We start from the raw sequence: 20,128 nt of genomic DNA, 5'->3' as shown, positions 1-20,128 counted from the left end.
CCCCACAACTCTCAATCTTTAGCTATAACTACAAATCTATCCTATTTGGAAACAAATTAAATTGTACAATTAATGTTATTCTTATCTTTTAACAATATATTATAGCAAATGAAAAGTTAATTTCGGGAGAAAAAAGGAACAACAAAAAAGCTGAGAGCCCCGAATTGTGATTTTATTCGATGGTAGTATATTTTTTGGTAGAATCTTTGTAGTATCATTTTAAAGTATTTCCGTGATATTTTTATTGGCTAGAGGCCTACAATTCACCGAAAACTTATGTACTTTATACCGAGTCAGTTAAATAAGATAAATATTTTTTAGAAACTTAAATTATTTTTCTTAATTTTTATTTTGTAACTCAGTGATATTCAAAATTTTGCGATCTTTAATTCTAAGTACAAATGTATTCTTAATGAATTGTCATTAATTATTTTCTTTTAAAATATGTATTCTAAATGAGTTGTCCTTTATTATTATTGTTATTCTTTCTTTTTGAATTTATTCCGACGAAGGACAATTCCCTATATTCTTCATATATTATGTTATTTGTCGCAAAATATTAATTCAACATTAGTCGATCTTTAGAATTTTACATTTTCATTATTAATATCTAGGAGGTCCATAGCCAATCTTTTCATTCTCAAATTCTAAAAGACCAAAAGATTCAATTTTCAATTTATGATATCATGAAAAACATATTTTCGCATTTTGTTTTAGTATTAGTCACATAAATAACAATAATTTCATATAATATTTCCACATAAGTTCTTATAGATCACAATAACGTATTTGAAAACTTCCATTGGACATGATTTCTTCATCTATTGAGCTAGCTAAATATAAAAATATCTATTATTTTAAAAAAATTCTTTTTAACTTTTATTTTATAATTTTATATAACTACCTAAATTTAAAAAAAAAGTTTATACTCATTAATATGGGTACACGCGCAAAGCACGTACACTAACACCAGTATCGTATAAACATTTTTAGTGTAGACAGTGAATAAAACTTAAACTCAAAGCAAAGCTAACCGACCTGCTTAAACTGTTGAACTTCAAATTCACCTAACTAAATATTGGATTATAATGTTAATCTTTGGTTAATAAATATTACCACGTCATGCGGTGCAAATTCAAACATTTTGACTTTTCGATAATAAGATTTGCCGTCCAAAACGTGATATATTCTGGAGGAGGCGGCAACAGGAGACTGGAAAAGGCATTTGAAGACCAACCCTGGACCACTTGCCTCATGAGATTGATGCTAAAATGAGCCCACTAAATAAAAAGAGACCAATCCTACGCTTATCCAAATTGTAAGATTAAAACGTGCAACTCCATTACACCAAGGATTGCCCTCCTAAACTCAATTCGTGAGGGACACTTCATCTTCATACCGCAGAATTAGACTAATCATTCATCTAATCTTTCTTCTAGAAAACCAATTCCCCATAGATAAAGACAAATCATTTGCCCAATATGATTCCGTGACTCAACAGCGTTACGGATGTACATAGAATCTTCTTGGGCAGACCAAGTTGAGCAGGCCAAACCTACTATTTTTTACACGAATTACATATTCTTTTTATATAAAAATATCTTTTAATGCAAACTCTAAACTCACAGACTCTAAATACGATATCTGCATCTCCACAGAAGACAACAAGTGTAAACATACTAACTTTGAACTTATGGACCCGAAATTGATGCAACAATGACATTTCACATCCATTAACTTCATTATTTGTGTGTGTGTGTGTGTGTGGGTGTTTGGGGGGGGGGGGGGGGGGGGGGAGTGTCGGGGATAGCTTGTGCAATAAAAGATGGGAAGGGATGGTTTTTCCTCTACCATGGGCCTATATAATTATTTGAAGCTTACCAAGAGTTTGCATTCGCTTGGTTTAGCTTCGGAACTCAATGATGGGTCCACTCCATTCTCCTTTTACTTGGTGTTACAGGATTCAAACTCATGGTGTGCGCGTCATACTACCTCTGCGAATCTGCCATTCAAAATCTAACCTGCTTGGAGCAACAAAAATTGAATATTTTATATAAACAATTCACAGAAGTACCCAGAATGTACCAAATTCAAATTAGATCATGATAACAGGCTATACATGTTAAAGCAAGACAATGGGATAGCAAATTAAACCAAGAAGCCGAGGCTGCAAATTGGATTACATAACACTGAGCATTAGTAAAGAAAGCACAGTACTGACATGGCCAATTGTTTATAACAATTTTCAAACTGAAACAATAATCTCTACTTTCTTTCCCCACCAAACCCTCTCCGAAAAAATAAAAATAAAGGACAAGTCATCTTAGCATTTATTTGCAGCAAAAAGTCATCTTAGCATTTATTTGCAGCAAAACATAAAAGAAATAGCGCAAGGCTCAGGACAAGATCGAGTATATCTTTGATAACAGAGAGCAGACTACTTGACCGCCCAATGCAGTTACCCTTGTTTTATTTTAGTATAACGCAGCAATGCAGCGTCATATTACAGGGGCTGCGCTGCACCTCGTGGAGTCTCCACAGAATAGGCCAATCCAGCAATTAAAACAATCAGGTATAGCAGGTTCTGCTAAATTACATAAACAGCAGAAAAACATTATATATTGCAGAAAACATTTTCTAAAGAAAACCCATAACTAGATACACAGGAGGGGGACCACCAATCCCAACCCCGCAGTAAACATTAGTATTTAAGTATTAGGGAAAAAGATTATAACACCCATCGAAGCTGAAGAATATAATGTGAATAGACAACCTCAAGGTTTTGTCGCATGAAAAAGTTAAAAGAAACTTTCCAAATTCTTTTCTCTGGACCCTCCAAGGGATTAAACCATGTCCGGTGCTCTTCATAGTTGCACCTACAGGATTAAAAGGCCCAGCTTAATAATAATGTAACCATGCTGAGAATTGAGAAATAGAATTTACCTTCTGTACAGAAAATGTCAAGCCAAAAACCAGCTACATTTTCCCATTAGTCTCCATGGAAAAAAAGTGTCCACCAGCAACGAGATGGGCAATGTAAATACTTTCCTTCATACAAGGCGAAAAGCACCACAAAAGTAACACCCAACTTCCTGAAATGAACAAACAAGAGAAAAAGATGAGAATGAAAAGCTCTTGCCAATTAAACAGCAATATAGCTACCAAATAACCATAGCAATGATTTGATCACAAAGCACCTGGCTTTCAGTAAGGAAACAGAAAAACCCTCCCATTGATGTAGTATTATAAAGATACACTTCAACTTTGTTTTACTTCACAACATCATTGCAAAGGAAATGAACAAACCTGAGCGACAGTAAGAATGCTCAGGTCCCAGGAACATGTGTCATTCCATTTTTCCTCCATTAAAAACAAAAGGAAGACGGAGAAGTTACTTTTGACCACAGAAACAGAAATTGCAAAAAAAAATAAAAAAAAATAACCATTCAATCACTTAATGACAATCATGTCGATTAAGAAGAATCAATAAAATAATCAATATCTAAATGTTACTCCATGTTACACAAATTACAAATTACAGTGGCAGAAGAATTAATCAAGAATTACAAGTGTGGGACTTTAACCCATAAGGGAACTACAATTTGCATTGAGTTGCCATGTTGCTGCTCAACTTTCAAATCTGATCGGCAATTGCTGCCAATACAGTAACTCCCAAGTAGCTTGCGTGTGATGATTTCATGCGAAGGATCCTTCCGTACCTCACCTTTTATATCAATAATGTTTATTCTGTTTGTTGTCCCTTTTAAGCTGAACCTTCAACTTCTTACTACCTAATTGGCAACCATTCATCATATTGATTGCAGTTTGCGCGGCTGCTGGAGAGTCATAACTTACAAATCCTGCAGAATGAAGTCGTAAGCTAAATAGCGAGAACACTAATTTTGATTGACAGTAACCTAGCATCTCAAGGTCCCTACCAAAACATTTGCTAACACCAGTAGCTTTGTCAACAAAAACCTTGGCACTCAAGACCCTACCAAACGGCTGAAACGAATTTGCAAGATCTTGATCACCAAATTCTTGAGGAATATGATAAATAAATAGATTAGCACCAGGTGGACCTGTAAACAAAAAAATTAAGTTTTAATAAATGTGGTTTAATTTCTACATATTCAACTATCACTGGCAAGTAATGTTTAAGCAATTCAAGTGACATCTCTACCACTCAATCACATAAAGTGGTACAAACGACAAATTTACAAACTTGTGCAATGTTTAATTCGAGTTCCCTCCGATTCATTTTATGTGCGGTGTTTGGCTAGAACGGAGTTTAAGAAAGAAACATAGATCGTTGAAACTTGTGGTATTAAACATGCCATGACATTTATGTGGTTATAAAAGCAAGTGATTAAAGGTAAGTGGGAAATTTAAAGTTAAATGCTTCCAAACACAGAAACGTATCAATTCTTTTTGAAATAACTAAAAAGGAAAGATTGTTACTTAAAATGGAACAGAGGGAGCAGAAAAAGGAAAGAAAACTGTATTAGATGTCATTGGATAGAGATCAAATGCATTCATGGGATCCTATATAAATAAGTAAAATCAAAGATAATAGATTCTACTATCATCAATACCAGTCACAGAAAGGCCTAAAAAGAAAACTTGGTGTCATATATACATGACTGATTTCTCTACTACTATTTACTTTTAGGTTCTTTCCTTGCAATAAAAGTACTAAATCACCAACCAGCACTCCGCTAATTATCAATGATGTGGAACATGTTCCACAAGATAATTAGCCAAAAGATACGCAAGCAGCCATATTCAGCAGAATGCCCTAACAGCCCCTAGGTTAGGGACTGTACCTGATAAGCTAGAGAATTTGTAGAGCTAAACGCATCGCAAAGTAAAGGTTCAACAACCTTCAACCTGACCCCCTGTACTTGAATTGACACTTGAAGATGCTGCAGAATGACTGTTTGCAGTACTAGGGGGCATCGAGCCGGGAGAACCACTTGGTGGTCTGGTATTCATAACGGCTCCAGGATATGGCATGGGATACTGAAGCCCTGGAACAGCTGGGTAAGCAGATCCAACATAACTTCCAGGTGACATGGCATAATTTCTCGGGCTAATTCCAGGTGAAAGATCAGGTGCACCTCCACGTAGAGCACTTGCTTGGTTTATTGGTGGAACTATATTCTGAAATGTGGGCTGATTCTGCACCGATGGTAGGCGATACTGCATGAGTCCATACGCCCCAGGAGTCTGCAAAGTGAGCATATTAACTTGCATTGACCTTTAAATTGATTAGCAAAACCAGAATGACAAAGAAAAGTAATAGATGATGGAATTAAGGGAAAGGATCGTGCCAATTCACATCGAGAAATGTAATAAATGATGGAATTGAGGAAGCCAATCCACATCATATTCAGAGCAAAATAACAAGGCATTAAGCTTGATAACCAAATTTACTGGTGAATACAAGTCAACCAACCTGATAACCGTAGCCATTGTATGGTGGCATGTAACCCATTGGTAACGCTCCAAACAAAGAAGGATGCTGTCTAGAGTCGGAAGCATTAGAAGCCTGAGATAGAGCTTTCTGAGCCCTCCTGGCTTGCCTTTCCTTTTCTGTATCTGCCCATTTGACTACCAGAGGGACAGTGGAACCCTGGAAAAAAAGTGTGACTAATTTGATAACAATATCTCCAGCAAATGGAAGTCATGAATAAGTGAAACTTAACATCACATCAAAACTTGATAAAAGAATTCAGTTAAGAATTAAGATGCAGAAATCCTCTTAATGAAAAGATAACTAATCCACTTAAACAACTTTGGCATCCTTTTCCAGACAAACTAAATTCTCATAGTAAAGTTGTTGGCAAATTGCAACAGAAATGCTGACCGATCCAGGTCATCACTTGCTCTCAACTCCAATAAACTTCTAATCAAGTATTCAACTTCCAGGGACAGAGTCCAGACAAGAGTGTATATGCAAATCAAATAGCATAGCAGTAACAAGCACTTTCGACAGTTGATGCGAATTAAAAATTCCCTAAATGAATGAGCTCTCTGAAGGAATCAAGTGTCAATCCCATAACATGAATATTTAAGTTTTCTTTTACAGCAAATAATCTTTCAACAAAATGAATTATTAGATATCATTCTCCAAGTATGAGATAAATTAGAATAAACAGTTGCAATCTAGCATCTCAATAATTCAGTCAAGAGCCTCAAAGACATAACAACCCCACACATGAATGCCATGTCAAAATGGCTTAGAAAAAAATCACCAGATAATGTTTTGAATTCCTCTGAACAGCAAATGGCAGCAAAATAAGCCATTCACATAAATAGACCACATGCTGACTGACAGATGACCCCAATCTAAATCCAAAACATATGCTGCTTTCATGATGACAGATGCTATTCCTGCAAGGAGTACTTAGAGAACTAACAGGACAAATGTACAAAAAGGTTACTCCATCCTGAATGTCTAACAAATTATACAGCTCCAGAGAAAAGACTATCACCAGATCGACTGCTTAAGGAACACCCACTCTAAAATCACTGCAACTTATGAAATCCTATTCCTTTTATGCACAAACGTTATACATATGGCCACTATGCAAACTTAAAAATCAATTTCAAGAACTCCGTTTCAGCAGTCAAAATACTTGCAGATTGATGCAAACCTCCATTTTATGCTTTCCATTGAGAGCCTCTATTGCTGCAACTGCTTGCTCTTTTTTCTCGTACTTCAGAAAAGCACATCCTTCAAGAAAGAAGATATTTTTAGGAGATGAACTATTTTCTCCCTCAGAAAACCATTAAACTTTAGAGAGATAATACCAGGTATACCTTTACTAGTTTGCTGAGAACCTCTGAGAATCTGCAAATCTTTAATGACTCCATATTGAGAGAACAAGGCAGATACTTCAGGATCAGAAACATTCTTTGGAAGCATACCAACAAAAAGCTTGTGCTCTGGATTTCAGGTTAATTTCAGGTTAAGTTAAAGAACAAAAGAAAAGAAGAAAAAGAAAACATGAGAGAAAATAGTCTAGTTAGTATCACAAAAACAAAAAGGATGACAATAGCAGGAGCAGATCTTAAGATAAAAAGCGGACAAAAAACAATGAAAAGAAGTTGGAACAACTATGATAACAAGAGAATTTAAATTATAGTAGACCTAGTCTTTCCAACTCGCCATCAGCATACTTCACTTGCAACGGACTAGAAGCCTGAATTGGAAACAGAGAGCAACACGACTTATTAACAAGAAATACAAGCAAACATGTGATGCTGATATAAAAGAACTGCAGACATAAATAAACTTAATAAGCTTAACGTGTACTGGTATCTACTCCCAGTCCAAAGATCAGCATTGAAACTTAATCACTTCACTATAATATGCAAGAGTTCAAATGCTTATTTAGAATATAAATGAAGTTAAGACATGCATACAGTTTAATAGTCAGGTTACTGTGGGAAACCATAAAGATCCAAAGGACATTAGAAGAAATTCGGTTTCTTGACCAATCTATGATGCAAACGCCTCTACTATCTCTGCTACTCCTCTTGGATTCTTAAGGGTAACTCTATGGTAGCCCCGTGATCGCTGCTACTTCATATTTCTTCTTTTTTATTTTGGGATAGGTTCACTGCTATTTCATTCAACAAACTATGACATTTAGTAAGAAATAGATTACTCTAGAGAGGGATGTCAGTATTTATTGTTTTTCTCTTTTTTGAAAGTGTTCTTCTTCACCTAGACGAAAATCAGAAAGGAACAGAGAAGTGGTGAAAAGCATAAGACCCATATTGGATCAATATATCCAGTCTTCGCCTTTTTTGTTTTTACTTGCACAACGCACAGGAGCTGCACTGTCCGCCCAACACCCCAGCTGGCGTGCAACTTTCTCCATACGCTTCTTGGTTCTCTCCTGATATGATTTGCTAAAAGTTCTTACAGCTGCCACTGTACTCTCAGTAAGTCGCCAGCTTAATTCTCGAGTCCTCTACTTAGACTTAGTATGTAATGAAGATTTCCCCTCTTACGGATTTTGCCTTTCTGCTTGTACTAACATACTGAGTAAGTTTCTTTAGTCAGTCAAGACTGATCACTCACCGTCCTTTCTAGTTTCCACTATTTGGAAATATCAAATGAAGTGAAGTGAAGCTTGAACCCAGAATTCAAGTCTTTGATAATGCCCACTCCCAACTGGGAAAGCCTTTAGCCTCAAAAAACAATCTGCTTTCCTACATTCTACATGTTGAAAGTCAAAAACACATAGAAGATGCCATAACATTCCTCTGAAATATAGAGTCAGCCAGTTGAATTTCATAGCCATTATCAACCTCAAAACTGTTAAATCAACAATTACAGGTCATATATTTCGGACCATTTCTCAATTACATGTCAGATATAGTAACGGTCAGATATAATAACATTCCACGTCTCTCTATATTTTATACAAAAGACTTAAAGAAGCACAAAACCAGCAGGCGTAAAAATCTGAGTACATAAAATGAAAATATATTCAACAGGCCGTGAAAAATGAGGTAGTTAATTATCAAAATCATAGAATTACAGAACAGTGCAGAGATTCCACAGCATTACAATTTACAAGAAACATAAATCTTCTTAGTTAGCTAAGGAAGGTCCTTTATTATCAATTACAGTGAATTAATGAACAATGGCATTACAGCAACACGAATCTTCTTAACTAATTAAGTAACTTAATTAATTATCAAAAGTGAATTACAAGTTATTCAAAAATCTTCAATTAATGAAGTAAAAAACGCAATGTATGTACTCATTAATTAGGAAATAGAAGAAAACTGACTCCGGGAAGCGTCTTCTTATTGTGACATGCATTAACAGCCTTATCCGCTTCTTCTCTCGACGGACAGATCACGAAGCAACAACCTGAAAACAACAGGTTAGGATTTTGAGAATGTTAAACACGAATCTAGAGAGTACGAATCTATAAAAAAAGAATGAAAAAAAAGGAGAAATGTTGCTGCAATTGCACATTTGCGATCCAAAAATTGGGCGGAGAAGTAGAGGTAACCTCGAGAAGCACGGGTAGTCTTGTCTTTGATGATGTTGACTTCGTCAACGATAGCAAACTCTTGAAACATTGCGAGGAGTTGTGCTTCCGTCATGTGCTTCGGTACTTGACCTACGAACAACTTCACGCACTCCTCGCTCTCCTGCTTCCGTTCCTCCTGCGACTCCGCCATTACTGCCACCGCTCTCTCTCTCTCTCTCTCACACACACACACACACGCACACGCACTGTCGTTCTCTCTCTAACAAGTCTTCGACAACTGTGTCGATCTCTCTCTTTCACTTTCTCTCTCTGTTAAACACTTTAATTTCTGACTATTTTTCTTCTTCTCCGCCGGGTCTTCGCTGATTTCGGGCAATTAGGGAATTTCAAAATGGCAAATTAGATCTTCACCATTTTTAAATTCATATTCTCGAGTTTTCCTTAATACCCTTGGTTTATCTTGTTTATTACAAGATTACCACCGAACTTTTTCAATTTTCTTCGCTGTTTTGGGGGGAATTACGGAGATTTGACATGGCAATAAGAAAATTAGAGAATTTCTAAAAGATGGCAAAGATGGATATAATCAAACATCTTTTTGTTGGTATTATTAGCTTCATTTAATGCCATGGTTTTTGTAGTATATTACAAGATTGCCACTGTAGTATTGCTGCTACTTGGCACGGCCAGTTGACAGAGGGGAGACGTCGGCGATGATTGTTTGTCATAAATTCGACAGAAAGACAGTATATAAGAATAGTTTAATGAAGATCTGAAACAGCTTGCACTCCCATTTACGTAATTACCCCTTTTGTTTAAAAATGTCTGCTGTCTGGTCCCACGTTTCCAGTTGTTTTTCTCTTTTCTTTTCTTTTCTTTTTTCAGAGACGGATAATTCCATGAGAGGGGCCTACTTCACTATTCAGCATTACTGTGTTTACCTTGGAATGGCAAGTAACCGGGTAACGTGCAAAAATATTCAATTTTGGAGACACTATTTAAGTTACTCGGCTTTCTGACCACTTAAACTTGTCGAATTTTTAAAAGCTGATACTTCAACTTTTCACTTTTTTATTTGAATATTCAAACTTATTTTTTTCGTAACTAATAAACACATCTAATAATTGACCATGCGCGCATTTATTATACATATACATACGTGTCCCTAACCCAATTGATCGGGTCCCCCCCCCCCCTTATTCCATAGACCGAAGCCCCTTCTCTCATTTTACATCTCTCTAACCAAACCCTCGCCTGTTAAACCTAGGTTACGAATGGCCTGAAAAATCACTCTGCCCCTTCCAAAATCGATCATAATCACTTACCCTTTTTTTCGTTTATTGTCTGTTAATCTCGTTCTGATCGAGCTTCATTTGTTATGTGCTTTCAATTTCAGTGACATTATAGGATCTGAAGGTTCGTTTGTCTCTTTTGATGTCGTTTTCTCTTTTGTCATCTAATTTCTTATGAAATAATGCTTGATAGTCAAAGTTATTTTTTGTCTACATGCATAAATTATTTTGTTATTTGGGATTTTAATTTAGAGTTTTTTGGGAAAACATTCGAATCTTAACTTTATTTTATGTATTTTGTCTTTTTTATGACTGATCTGGCATTTAGAATTAAAAAATTAGGGTTTTTTGGCATATCAAAATATTCTTGTCTCCCACTATGATAAAGTTAAGGCTCTTTAGGGTTAAAGTGTATCTAACTTGGCTTTTTCTTTTTTTATATAGGTTTCAATGGTTGTATATGTCAAATTACAGTTTCATCATCTAGGGTGGTTGGTGGCCGACCTATTTATGAGATATGTAAATGGCGAATTTGGCCAGTTGTTCTACATGTTGACATTAATGAATTGCATATAATTCGTTTTAATGAGTGAGCTAAGGATATGGGGTACTTAACAGTAGACAAATATGCATGTAAAATTAACAAACAGGGAGAATTTTGATTTCTGAAATATGATGTTGGTGTGTTAGCTTTGTGCAAAGACCTTAAGGGTGGGGATTTATTGATGTGTATCTATGTCACATAATTAATACACCATGTGTAGATTTAGATCTGGATGAAATGTTGAGTAGTGGTGGTATAAATGTGGACCACATTGATGTTCAACCATGTGGCTTTAATGAAATACCACATGGACAAACAAGTGATGTCAATGCTAGGGCAACAAACTCACTTAACAATGATATAAATAGGGGCAATAACACTCATGGAAGGGTAAAGAGAGGGTTGTTGATATAGAAGCGGATATAGAAGAGTCTAGTGAAGATGAAGGTGAGTTCTACAACTTTTATTTAGCAACTGATTATGAGGGAGATGTTGATGAGGGTGATGAGGGAAGTTTTGAGAGTGAGCATAGTGATTACGAGGCTATTTTTTATGATGATGATGACACAAATGAGTCATTATATGGTGATGATAAGGATATTCTTGGAATGAAGTTATTGCTGCTAGACAGGCTAAAGTGAATGAAAATATAGTAAATTAAGATCTAGTGAAGTTAATACTGATGAGATACATAGTGGACATGTAGGTATAGACCCTGATTTTGAAGACATGTATAAGGACAGGGGTTCCAAATATATTGGGAAGTTGGGAAGGGATGAGCAATACCTAGACAGTTCAGATCCAGGTAGTGAGGATACATATGATGAAGTTGTAACACTCCGTAAATCTGGATTAGGTGTGGACGTATTTAATGAGTATTAATATGATATATTAGACATATGAAGTCCTATCGGGATGAGTATGGATGTAAATAGTTATTTTGGAATCAAGACGGAGAGTGAGGTGCATAAGATTTGATAAAATCGACTAAGTTTATAGAAGTTCTATCTTATAGAAAGATTTCATGAAAATATGTTGGGACTTTGGAAATCATATAACATAGAAGTTGTAGACCTTTGAAATACCTTTCTAATGATATATCATTGAGACCGAACAGACCTCTGCGCAAAAAGTTATACGTATTTTACTGGACAATGCGCAGTCTGCACGCTCATGTGTGCGCCCAGATGTTCCCATACACGGCCGTGCACTTGTGGTAGTGCCACTACCTTTGATGAACGTTCATGTGCATGTTTGGGCCTTCAGCTACATGAGGGCGCACCCGAAAAGTCATTTTATAAGCCCTACCTCGTCCCCCACACCCCAAAACACAAAAACTTGCTCTAGAAAGGGAAGCTCTCAAGAACCTAACTTCCTCCAACGTCCCTCCATCATCCAAGGTAAGTTCTAATAATGATTCTACGTTAATTTTAATTTTCCAACACCTTATTAACATGAGTAGACCCTTCAAATCATTATATATTCGATCAAGACATCATTGTTGAGAAAAGAAACCCTAGAACTTGAATTCAAGAGGATTGAACATCAAAAGATAATATCTTCATCCTCTAATTGATTATAGCATTGAATTAATAATTGCTGACTCTAAGTTGATGAGATATGAGTTGATGATTTTGATAGAAAATCATGAACGGACATAGGTATTGGTTGTTGATTATTAGTTAAGGGTGTTGTTTATCTTATAGGTGATGAAGGATGATATTATTTATAAGAAATTTTAGATTTTAGAATTTATCTAGGAGTAAAAAAATGGGGTTGTTGGGTGTAGAGACACCATTAATGAGGGCTATGAGGCTTTAAGCCCATAAGGTATTTGATAAAATGCCCAAGTGACTAAAACATTAGTATTAGTGCTGATATTGGCTCCCTTTGATATATATTGTCATAGATTATCGTTGAAAGAGGCGACGGACATTGTAATATGCTTAAAAAGGCCAAAGTCAAGGTATGTGAGGCTAACTCTCTATGTTTGGGAATGTTAATGATTCTCCCTACACTATGTTTCTTTTACGACGTTATTAACTGCCTCAGAAATATAGTTAAGTCTAGTTCCTTGAATAGTTACACAACTTCTATTATCTAGTTTCGTAACTCGTTCATGACTTTCATTCTGAATGTTGTGAGCTCAGTGCGTAATCAATATAGACTTTGGTTTGATGCCCATGAGTCTCAGTCCAAATTACTCAGCATGTCATAAATAGTTGAACTTTTAGTTTTTTTAATTAGTTCATGAATACATGTCTCAATCTAATCCTATTTAGTAAGAGGGCTTATCGGGCGGACCAGACGGATAATTACGCTTAACAGTTTGGCATATCAGTTATCGGATTATAAATACAGTAATCCGCTAGCCATCCAATAAGATAGCGGGCAGATTGGTATCGGAGTAGAGATTATCGCACAGTTATCGTGCGGTTATCGGCTAAACCAAATAGAAATCTTTTGAACAATCCTAGTCTTGTGAATACCAAATGGCCAAACTACATAGTTCATTAGATTTTATCATTTTAACTTACCATTCATAATCCTCAGTACATTACTCCATGAAGACTTGTCATGGATTATACAGAACAATCTCTCGAACAATTTTTTTGAATACTCCCAATAAAAATATAGGTAGAATTTGAAACTCTTGAACACCATGAAAAAAATGTGGGGATCACCTATGAAGGCTAAATCTGCTACTAAAACTTCAATTGAAAGGTCGTCTTTGCTATAACATTGAAAATAAATAATAAGATGGAAATGGGTAAGTCTATCAACTTAATAAGTGATAACTGAAAACTTGAAGGCATTTTCACATTTATTTTCTGATAATACTCATGTAGCTTCTGATGATCCCATTTCTAAATAGAATTCATAGAGGTCGTGACTTTCTCTAGAAGAAATCAACTATGTAACGAAGATACACATATTGTCATGCATAAGGAGGTAAACGTGTAAATATAAAAAATTTTAACGGATAAACGATTTATCTAATAAGAGAGTTGAGTAATCCACGCCCAAATCGTTAAGCCGTTAATTATAAAACTCAATCTGTTCACCATCCATTACCCCGATAACCCGATATCAATATGCCAATAAGCTATTGATTCGGTTTGGTTAACGGTTACGGTTCGATTTTGAACGGCCCTACTATTTAGCATTCTAGTATCATGTAACTCAGTATGATTCAGTATTTCAGTATCACGTATTGTAGTATGATTCTCAGTTCCTGAATTTAAATTCCTAAATGTTGAACACCTGTATTTAGGCCTGCGGCCGTAATTTATGCTTTATGCATGTTTGGGCCCGCGGTCGTAATTTATGCTTTATGCATGTTTGAGCCCGAGGCCGTAATTTATGCTTTATGCATGTTTGGGATAGAGGCCGTAGTTTATGCTTTATGTATTTTTAGGCCTGAGTTCATAGCTTGTGCACATATATATTGGGCCCGAGGCCATAGTTTATTGAGATAATTGAGGATTTACTGAAATATCCCAAATAATATTGGTGTAGATCATTCTTTAAAGATTTGAGTAAATGTAATTTTGTGGATAACAATATGTCTGAAACTTTCAACAGCTGGATCATGTTTGATAGGCACAATTATATCATAACCATTTTAGAAGATATTATAGTGAAGGTTATGGAGAGGATGACTACCATGATAGAATTTGCAACAAGGTGGATTTTTTATATATCTCTTATGGCAATGGGGTACATAGAGGTACAATCTCAATATGCAATTAGGCATGAATTTAAATGGAATAGGGACACTGGGTATAAGATAAAACATGAGGTATACAAACATATTATTGATTTTGCCAATAGAGAGTGCACATGTAAATCATGGTAGCTCAAAGGAATACAATGCTCCCATGAAATATGTGCAATGTTTTTTAGAAAATTTGAGCCTACTGACTATGTTGTTCATTGGTACAAGAAATAAACATACCTCAAGGCTTTCAGTTGTTACATTCAACCATTAATCAACATGGAGATGTGGCCATCAACTCAGAATCCCACTTTTAAGCCTCTTGTAATTATTAAGATGCCTGGTAGACCTAAGAAAAATAGAATAAAAGCTCACAATGAACTTAAAAAGAAGTTTGGTAAGAGATCAAGTAAAAGGACACCAATGACATGCTCTAATTGTAAGATAATAGGCCATAACAAGAAGGGGTGTCCTATACTGGTAAATGATAAGATAATGCATTCATATGTTTTGTGTTTGTGACCTCCATTTTGTTTCTTTAACTCCTTTTTTTTTCGAAAATTTCATAAAGGACAAGGATCTGGAACTATTAGTACCAGAAATGCTAATACTATTCAAGGAACAACCCAACCATAAGCTGCTGAAAGTGGATCTGGAACTGCTGGTACTAGAAGTACTCAAGCTACTCGGGTTGCTCAAAGAATAACTCAACCATCAGTTGCTGCAAGTGAATCTGGAACTGCTGGTACTAGAATACTCAACCATCAACTGCTAGACGTGCATCTGTAAGTTTTTATTTTTTACTTTAGTTAAGTTGTAACTCAACCATCATTTTTTACATTATTAGATAATAATTTATCCTATATCAGGATACTGGGAGTATGTGAGCAAGGACTTTTGAGGATATTCTATCTAGTGTTAGAGGAAGACCAAAAGCTATTGCACTTCAAGGAAGACCAAGAACTGCTGGATTTGGTGTCTTGTTTAGAGATTCAGAGACAATGATAGGAATGGTAAGTAATTTGGATTTGGAGTTTTATTTAGAGATTAGTAGTTTGGATGCTAATTTGACCTTCTATGCAGTGTGGATCAAGAGATATGGTACTTAATATTCCTACAAAAATAATGGATGTTGGGCAGACTAATATTGATCTTGGATACAGTGCACCTGGACTAAGAGGCAAGAAAGAAATGCAATAACACAAAGGCAACTTCAACAACAGTTGAGGAGAAGACAAACTCAAGCAAGCCTTAGCCAATCTCAAGTTCATTCCTCATCTCAATCAAGCCAATATCAATGTCCCAACTTGAGTCAATCTCAGCAAAACATCAACCACTCTCAACCATAATGATCTACTGAATATTTTTTTTTGTGATAGCTTAAGTCTGTTAGTTGCAGAACTTACTTTGTTGGTTATCTATGGATGTTTAAGTATGACTTTTATTTTGGCATAGTGTTAAAATTATTTCTGCTACTAGACAACTTTCAGTAGCTAATTTTGTCCACCAATATGGCTGATTGAACCTGGTTGTTTATATATGTCTGCTTGTTTATGTCAAACATTGCTTTTCATTCCAAACAAAAATCATCATACATTTTGTCATTTTCATTGTATATAGGGTTATGAAGAACCATATAATATACGTTAATAACTAACTAGACTAAGAAGGAAATTACAATGATTAGTGCTAATACAACAACTTAAGTTACAATGATCTTCACCCTCTTCTTACGCTGCAATCTCTCTCTCTCTCTCTCTCTCTCTCTCTCTCTCTCTCTCTCTCTCTCTCTCTCTAATTCTTGATAACAACCCTAACATCACTTATTTGTAGTGATCTGGAAGCGATGGGTCAAACTACCTAAAATAAATTATAATAATTACTTTGACCATAATTTGAGCAGTCATAAAACCTTCTTCCTGGATTTGTTGGTTTTCAAGTGATGCAAAACTTAGTTTCAACTCCACAATGACAAAATATACAACTTTCTATCATTTTCACGGTCTGAAAAAAGAAAAAAAAATAGAAATGGAGCTTCAGATTTTTACAAAATAGAGGAATGGAGCTTCAGATTTTAAAAAATGGAGTAATATGGTATTTTTGAAGGAATGAATAATAACTCGCTTAAATACAATCCATTTTATACCGTTGGCGTTGGGAAGAGGGCTTTCACGCTCCTGTGCGTCGTGTTCCTCAGACAACCTGCTGATTAGGACCACCTTACGCTACATGGACATGGTCAATGGTCAAATGTGCTTATTAGTTACATGAAAAATGAGTTCGAGTGTTCAAATGAAAAAGTTGAAAGTTCATGTGTCGGCTTTTAAAAAACTGATAAGTTTAAGTGGCTAGGAAGCCATTCCAGCAAAGGGTGGAGAAGTGTCACACTTTCGTGGATTGATCGAGTGTAGCGTACTGATTCTTATCTAGATTGGGTTGGTGTTCAGTGTGAGTAGTCTCCTCTATCAAAATAGTAAGAGAAAAAGAAGGACTTATCTCAGATCTTTACCTTAAGTTATACTCTAAGTTTAATTATTTTTTAAAAGTAATTTTATCGACGTCGGACATAACTTCGAACGTATGCGATTGGAGTAGTATAGTTTGTGTATTGCAAAATCACAGTCATATGATGTGACTTCAAACTAAAACATTTAAGTGCATGCAAAAAATTGGTTGCATTTCAGACGCATGCGCCTTAAGTGCATCTGAAGTATAACTGTTCTTCAGACTAAAATATTTTATGTGCAATTTTAGTCTGAAGTGCAAATTGATCAGGAACATAAACTTGTTCTTCGAATCTCAACAATACAACGAACGATTCAACACCCAAATTTACTCCAATTGAGCTCATATTTGAAATCTAACTTTCAAATATCATAAAGAACAAGCATCAATTATCAATTTATCAAAATAACAACAAACTAATAAACTCATTTTACAACTAACAAAAAAAGGAGGAGTGGGAGGAAGAGGGGAAAGAAAAAGGAAAACTAAGAAATTTGAGTATTAGTTAAACTTTTGTAAAAAATGGGTACAATTTAAACCATGGTAACAAAATAGGCCCTTCGTGAAATTTTTACCACATAACCGAGCGAGCCCAGAGGCCTAATGCTTCTTTCTCAAAAACTTTTCTTGATTTTGGGTAGGACAATCACATCAGTTACTTTTACACCACGTTTGTGAGAGTAGAATTGACTTGAGGGATCGTTTGATTTGTGAACAAATTTTACTAAAATTATGATGTGAGGATTATAATGTAAAACTAATAATAATGTAATCATTTAATAAATATACTTTTATCAGTAAATATTTGATTCATTGGATTAAAAATGAAATACATGAGTTATAATATAAAAATGCTAAGCTGTATACGTAACTAGACAAAATTGAATAAATTATTATTTGCAATTTTAGGCTTGGTTTTTAAACAAAAAGTTTTGGAAGAAGAGTTTGGAGAACGGCAAACGTGTTAGTTTTTTAATCCATGATCATGTGGTATAAATAATCATGTGATTACTTATTCTGTATCAGAATCAAATGTGCAATCAAACGTGAGATTAAAAAAATGATATTTTGTTTCGCGATTATTATCTCATACCCCTATAATTGTAACCTGACGACGGGAACTATATCTTCGTAACGCGAATTATTCAAAGTTAACGAAATGTTATGTTTGCAGCCTTATTTGTTGTTGATCTCGCTTACTCCTCGATAACTTTGATAAAATTAAATCCACCACTTTTTACCACTACTGTAATATGTTTTCATGGTTAATTAAGTGGATCGTTCAGCAGAAAATATGGTCGTGGTTTCATTACTTTCACGATGGTTATAATATCTGAAAATTTGCATGTTAGGGCAAGCCAAGCATTTCTTTATTTTCCCGTAAAATAGTACAGTTGAATTTGTAACGTGGTTTATAGACACGTGAATTAATTTGATCCAAGAATATAAAATAATTAAGAGAAAAAATAAATTAATTAAAGAAACTTGAAGAAAATACGAGCCTGACTGTGAAATGAGGTTTTTCAGAAGCAAGAATAAGAACAATATATAAAACAGAAAGAAAGAATGTTAATAGAATAAGAGTAAGTTTAACCTTTTTTGCGTACAAATATTTCGTGCCTACAATGAGTACAAATTATTCTATTTATAGCTAAATTCAGGGGGACAAAATCCTCAAATCAAGCTCCTCTTTAATATAAATTAAGACCCTTCTTGATGGTTGCATAACAATTGAGTATAAATGCAAAGATTCTTTGTAACGACCTCTCCTTGAATGTTGTCTTTTTCAACCGATATCTTCCTTTCAAACTTTCGTTTCCGATTTCAGTGTCTTCGGATCACACACTTATCAGTCATATGTTTGTAACCGGTGCCAACTATTTACTGACTCATATCCTACATGTCTTTATTGCCACATGTCAACTCGACGAGTATCTCCTCTCATTCATCAATTTTATCCCATACATCCCTATACATGATGGAGAGAGCTATAAATATTACTATATGGGATTGTTTAGTAGAAAATATTAAGCTCGTAATTGAAGGTATAAATAGATCATCACCGATCACATTTGGAATCAGCATCTGGCAGCAGTTGCAATCAATGATTCAATATCCTAAATCCTACTTGTTTGTTATAATTATACTATCATTTATTACTTTAGTAATAACATGACAACGTACCTCATGTGCTTGGGAGTCAAATTCAACAACAATAGCAATTACAACAGCCCAATGTAATCCCGCAAGTGGGGGTCTAGGGAGAGTAGTGAGTATGCAGACCTTACCCCTACCTCGAGGGAGTAGAGAGGCTGTTTCCGAAAGACCTTCGGCTCAAGAAGACGAACAAAGATAATAAATCAGCATCATCAATAGAAACCATAAAAATAATAACAGCAACATAAGGACAAACAAGTAGATGAAAAGCAATAACAATAACAAGTAAATAAGGTCTGGTACTATGAAAAATAGAACAATAGTGTGAACACAACATGAACCACTAGCAGTCTAAGACAAAACCTTATTAGACTAGTCTCTCACCCGGAACGAAGTAGATAAAAGCTCAACTACCTCCTAACCTACAACCCTAATGCTCGACGTCCATACCTTCATATCAAGGGTCGTGTCCTCAGAAATATGAATCCATGCCATGCATGGACACCTCTCCCCAATACTTCTTAGGCTGCCCTCTACCTCTTCTTGTACCAGCTAAAGCCAACCGCTCACACCTCCTTACCGGGGCTTCTGGGCTTCTCCTCCACACGTGCCCGAACCATTTGAGCCTCGCTTTCCGCATCTTGTCATCCATAGGAGCCACACCCACCTTCTCCTAGATATCTTCATTCCTGATCTTATCCATCCTAGTGTGCCCACACATCCACCTCAACATCCTCATTTCTATTACTTTCATCTTCTGAATATGTGAGTTCTTAACTAGCCAAAACTCTGTCCCATACAACATGGCTGGTCTAACCACCGCTCTATAAAACTTACCTTTGAGCATCAGTGGCACTTTCTTGTCACATAAGACTCCAGATGCTAACCT

General features: G+C 35.5%; 1 protein-coding gene and 1 long non-coding RNA gene across 2 annotated transcripts; both read right to left on the bottom strand.

Moving 5' to 3' along the window:
* Positions 1–1,062: 1,062 nt before the first annotated feature.
* Positions 1,063–3,263, bottom strand: LOC108947549 (uncharacterized). The gene is made up of 2 exons (XR_011412070.1): positions 2,944–3,263; positions 1,063–2,876 (listed from the first exon to the last, which is right to left on the bottom strand). It is a non-coding gene; the product is annotated as an uncharacterized lncRNA (long non-coding RNA).
* Positions 3,264–3,469: 206 nt separating this feature from the next.
* On the bottom strand, positions 3,470–9,694 carry LOC104110399 (RNA-binding protein BRN1). Its single transcript, XM_009619886.4, has 9 exons — positions 9,042–9,694; positions 8,814–8,896; positions 7,157–7,208; positions 6,826–6,951; positions 6,660–6,739; positions 5,459–5,635; positions 4,884–5,229; positions 3,939–4,082; positions 3,470–3,860 (listed from the first exon to the last, which is right to left on the bottom strand). Exons 1-9 carry the CDS (start codon positions 9,211–9,213, stop codon positions 3,733–3,735), a joined length of 1,308 nt encoding a protein of 435 aa, XP_009618181.1. The 5' UTR covers positions 9,214–9,694; the 3' UTR covers positions 3,470–3,732.
* Positions 9,695–20,128: the final 10,434 nt, after the last annotated feature.

The sequence above is a fragment of the Nicotiana tomentosiformis genome, chromosome 1 (assembly GCF_000390325.3).
Source record: "Nicotiana tomentosiformis chromosome 1, ASM39032v3, whole genome shotgun sequence".
In the NCBI taxonomy this organism is placed as follows: Eukaryota; Viridiplantae; Streptophyta; class Magnoliopsida; order Solanales; family Solanaceae; genus Nicotiana; species Nicotiana tomentosiformis.
This window is presented reverse-complemented; position numbering and strand designations above follow the sequence as displayed.

Bases quoted from the DNA above. Each gene is read 5' to 3' on its own strand.
- LOC104110399 (XM_009619886.4), bottom strand. From the start codon at position 9,213: ATGGCGGAGTCGCAGGAGGAACGGAAGCAGGAGAGCGAGGAGTGCGTG. The intron at 6,740-6,825 runs GTATACCTGGTA...TCTTTCTTGAAG, and splicing joins TTCTCAGCAAACTAGTAAAG to GATGTGCTTTTCTGAAGTAC. The intron at 3,861-3,938 runs GTAGGGACCTTG...TTCATTCTGCAG, and splicing joins TGGTGTTAGCAAATGTTTTG to GATTTGTAAGTTATGACTCT.